Here is a 3990-nt window from a genome sequence, read left to right on the forward strand (position 1 = left end):
GGGGGAGCGCTTCAGACGTCTTCCCACTCAGTCTCTCTGGGCTCTCCTAGACCACCTCTCTCCTCCTCTCACCCCAGCATTCAAGCCCCCAGTTTGGGATTCCTTGGGGTTGTCATGGAAACAGGGAGGCCAGACTCAGAGAGGCGGTGAGACTAAGCAATGGAAAGAGGGAAGGAGAACGCTCTAATCTCCCTGTTGCAAGACCCTCTGCATGGATTACACTGTAACAGGAAGCGAGCTGGTGCTCCAAGATTTGGATAGGATACCACCCCCACCCCCGGGACTCACCTCAGACAGGTGCCCAATCCTCAGTGTTCCTCAAGGAGCGCAGAAAAACCCTTGGAAAAATTTCCCCAAAAATGCCCCTCCCAAAATTATCCTAGTTTCCCCTTCCTCAAGATGATAATCGTGTTTACATCAGGACTGTGTACACACTCGAGGGGACCTGTGATGGTCTGAAAGGTCCCCAGGATCAGGGCCTTGCCTGTCGCCTGGGCCTGGGTTGAATCTGGAGGCACTGCTTTGGCTGGGGGGGGGGGGGGTGGGGGGGTAGCTACCCCAAGATCTTCGTCTAAGCGCTGGGTGGAAGGAACGAGTCCTTCGATGTACAGGGATGGGCCTAGGTCCCACAAACTCAATCACCGGACTGGATCACCCCGCGGGAAGAAAAGAAGGCGGAGCCTGCCGACCTGGAGGCGGGGTTTTATCGGAGCTGGGGCGGGGCCTGCGAAAGGGGCGGGGCCATGGGGACCAGGCTTGAGGCTGCGGAGCAGAGGCACCGGGAGCTGGGCTGGGGGCGCTGCACTTGGAGGGTGGGGCCTGCAGGGGGTCCCGTGAAGCGAAGTCCCGGGGGTGGGGGGTGGGGGTGGACTTTGGGGAGGGGGGTTCCTGAGGAACTGGATTCGGAGCGTGCTCGCCAGGTGAGGGGTTCCGTGGAGGCGGCGTTTGGGGTCTATCCTCGTCGGGCGGCTCCGGAGGCGGGTGTGCAGGTGCCCCGGGACTCCGTGGCGGGACTGCTAAAGGCCCTAGGAAGGGCGCGGGGCGGGGCGGGGCCGGGGGGCATCCCTAGGGATCCCAGTAGTTCTCGTGATGCTGCGCGGCGATGATGATGACGACGGTGAGGATGGTACACAGCACCATGGCCGCGATGCCCACGGCCAAGGAGATGAAGGAGAAGTTGCGGGCCTCGCGCGAGGCGATCTCGGCCGACACCATGTCTCCGCGGGCCAAGGCCGTGCGCACCTGCGGGAGGATGGAACAGCGAGGCTGAGGGCCCAGGTCGCAGCCTCCTTCGAAGACACCCCGGGCTCCCAGGAATTAAGTAGCAAAGCCCCCCGCCCCCTCTGCCCCCCACACCCACCTGCACTGCCTTGAAGATGGCGATGATGCCGGTGGGCCAGAAGCAGCAGATGGTGGTCAGCACCGCGATGGGCATGTAGTCGTGCGGCGGGCGCCTTGGCTCCAGCAGGGCCAGCCCTGGACCCTGGGGCGGCGGGGGAAGCGTGGAGGTCACCCCCGCTCCCCCCGGGGCCCCGCCCGCATAGGGCTGTGGAAGGAAGATTGGGGGAAGGGGGTGTCACTCCAACCCTCTCCATCCCACTAACCTCACGGCTGGCAGAGAGAGCAGTGGTAAAAGCCTTTGTTGCTGGGAGCGCAAGGAACTAGTTCGCCGGTGACCCTGCGCGAGGACACCCAGAAAGCCCGCCTAGACTGCCTCCTTTGATGGCTTTATTAACCTCCAAATAGTTTCCGGTTTCCACACCCCTTTGTCCCCAGGCAGGGCGCCTCTAACTGTATCCCTGCCTCTGTGGTTTCTTTCTCTTAACGACCACCTCCATCAACCCAGTTTCTCCCCCCCACCCCCACTTGCCCTTGTATCCCTAGGTCCTCAGGTTCCATTTTGCCCTCCTCCGGAAGACGATTTCCTTTATCCAGACCAATTCTGGACCTCCAGACTGCCTCAGCCAGGCCCTGACCGCTCAGCCCAACCAATCCCTAGGCTCCAAACCAAACCAAACCTTCACACAAACCTCACTATCATTAGGTAGATTCCGACCCCAAGTGACCCTATTGAACAGGGTAGGATTGTCCCTGTGGGTTTCCCAGGAGATTGTAACTCGTCATGGTAGCAGAGCGGCTGGTGGTTTCGAACTGCTGACCTGTGGTTAGCAGCTCAACACATAGCCACTAGGCCACTTCTTAAGGATTCCTCCTCAGGCTGTGATCTTTCTTCCAAGCCCAGCGTTCCGACTCCAACTGGCTCCCAAGTTCCATCCCCCCACCCCCCTTTCCAGGCCTGGTCTAGTCTTCCCTGTGGCCAGGCCCCGAGTTCTCTAGTTCTCTAGCTCGATTGCGCCAGCCCAGGGAAATCCCCAGCTCCAGGTCCCCCTCCATCCTGCCCTCCTCCCAGGCCCCTGCCTGCCCAGCACTCACCGTGCCCACAGGGTAGACGGGTACATAGGCAGTGCATGGCTGCAGCTGCAGGGGGTAGCCTGGGGCCACGTAGCCCCCCAGCGGCAGCGTGCCCACCGTCCCCGCGTGCGTGGGCACCACGAAGCCCGGGGCCTGGGCAGTCTGCGAGGGCGCTGGCGGGGGCGGAGCGGCCGCGGCGGGCGGCGGGGGCAGTGGGCCCTCGAAGCGAGTCTCCTGTAGGTAAGGGTCGGGTGGCATGCGGGGCAAGGTAGCACATCCGGGCGGGGGTGCCCCGGCGCCGGGTCCGGGCGGGGCGTGGTGCGGGGGTCGTGGCAGCGTGGCAGAAGACGAGGGGCCACGCTGAGCGCTGGCGGAGGAAGAGGCCAGGCCGCCGGCTCCTAAGCGCGGGAGGGTGGCGGTGCCGGATTGGTGGTAGTGGTGGTGGTGGTGATGGTGAGAGGAGGGGGCGGTCTGCAGGGGTGGCGCTGGAGGTTCGGCGGGGGGCTGAGGGGCATTGTACGGGGGAGGGGAGGTGTGAGGGACCGAGTCCGGTAGGCCTGGGCCGGTGAATTGGGGAGAGGGTACACACAGAGATAAGACAGACAGGTGAGATAAGGAGGGCAGGGGAGAAAACACGGACGGCCAGAGATGGAGAAAGCAAAGGTAAGAGACAGAGAGACCTGTGAGACCCAATCTCTCATTTTGGGAGGGCAGGCTTGGGGTTATATCTAGGCCACCTGCCCCCCCTTCCTTCTTTCAAAATAGTTTTGAGGTCACACTCACTCCTGTCCCCTCTCCTTCAGCAACTTGCGTGCCACAGCAACCTCCGTTCCGGCCTGTCACAGAGCTAGTCTCGCCTGCGCATATGCATTTGTGCAGACCTGCCTTAACGGGTTAGCCTGCGTTCAATTCAACAGTTGTTTCAATACATGTGGGATGGCATGGTCTGCTTCCCTGCTCCTTCAGGGGAGAAGGGGTGCCCTGGCCTCTTGGGGAATCTCAAGACCTCTTGAAAGACAGATAAAGCAGATTCCTAAGGATTTCACTTCCCAGCCACCCCCCACCGGATCCTGTCTCCATCTTGCCCCACTGGGCGTCTCTAGGCGAGGTTGGGAATGCCCATCTGTTACTTCCAATGAGGCAGTTCCTGCGCTACCTGGCTGAGCTAAGCCACTCTGGCAACTCCCTCGTCCCCTCCACCTGTCCCCGTCCCCTCCACCTGTCCCTGTCCCAGGTCGCTGGCAGGGGGCATAGACAGACGAGAGGGAGGAAAGGAAGAGGGGTGGGGGGAATAGAGAGGGTGACTGGGGTGCTGGGGGCTGGAGAGGAGGGTTAAAGACCACTGCCCTGGGGTGGGTTGTGGGGGAAGGGGCTAGGGTCAAGATTGGGAGGAGAGAAGGGAGGGTGGTTGCTGTTTATGGTCCTATGGATGATTTTTTTACCTGACTTTTCGGATGCCATGCCTGCGTTCTGTCCGGGACGAGGTGTCTGCAGCGGGATCCCAGTCCCTCACCAGTGGCGGAGTCAGAGTGCGTGGATGGCGCAGCCGGCCAGCAGCGCAGAGATGGAGAGATGGAG

At 61.9% G+C, this 3990-nt stretch overlaps 1 protein-coding gene across 2 annotated transcripts; it reads right to left on the reverse strand.

Moving 5' to 3' along the window:
* Window positions 1–863: 863 nt before the first annotated feature.
* PRRT1 (proline rich transmembrane protein 1) lies at window positions 864–3982 on the reverse strand. 2 transcript variants are annotated; one of them, XM_045292799.1, is made up of 4 exons: window positions 3855–3982; window positions 2434–2969; window positions 1361–1483; window positions 864–1242 (listed from the first exon to the last, which is right to left on the reverse strand). In XM_045292799.1, exons 1-4 carry the CDS (start codon window positions 3871–3873, stop codon window positions 1066–1068), a joined length of 855 nt encoding a protein of 284 aa, XP_045148734.1. In that variant the 5' UTR covers window positions 3874–3982; the 3' UTR covers window positions 864–1065. The 2 variants fall into 2 exon arrangements, with proteins under 2 accessions (XP_045148734.1, XP_004711778.1); XM_004711721.2 differs by having other exon boundaries at window positions 1361–1546.
* Between the last annotated feature and the right edge of the window lie 8 nt (window positions 3983–3990).

The sequence above is a fragment of the Echinops telfairi genome, unplaced genomic scaffold, assembly GCF_000313985.2.
Source record: "Echinops telfairi isolate 266 unplaced genomic scaffold, ASM31398v2 ScPeMD7_655;HRSCAF=1070, whole genome shotgun sequence".
NCBI classification, from domain to species: domain Eukaryota; kingdom Metazoa; phylum Chordata; class Mammalia; order Afrosoricida; family Tenrecidae; genus Echinops; species Echinops telfairi.

What these genes read in the sequence shown, in the direction of transcription:
- PRRT1 (XM_004711721.2), bottom strand. An exon ending in CCGTCTACCCTGTGGGCACG is followed by an intron (nt 1,547 to 2,433) that starts GTGAGTGCTGGG and finishes TTCCTTCCACAG; the next exon opens with CCCTATGCGGGCGGGGCCCC. An exon ending in CCATCTTCAAGGCAGTGCAG is followed by an intron (nt 1,243 to 1,360) that starts GTGGGTGTGGGG and finishes ATCCTCCCGCAG; the next exon opens with GTGCGCACGGCCTTGGCCCG.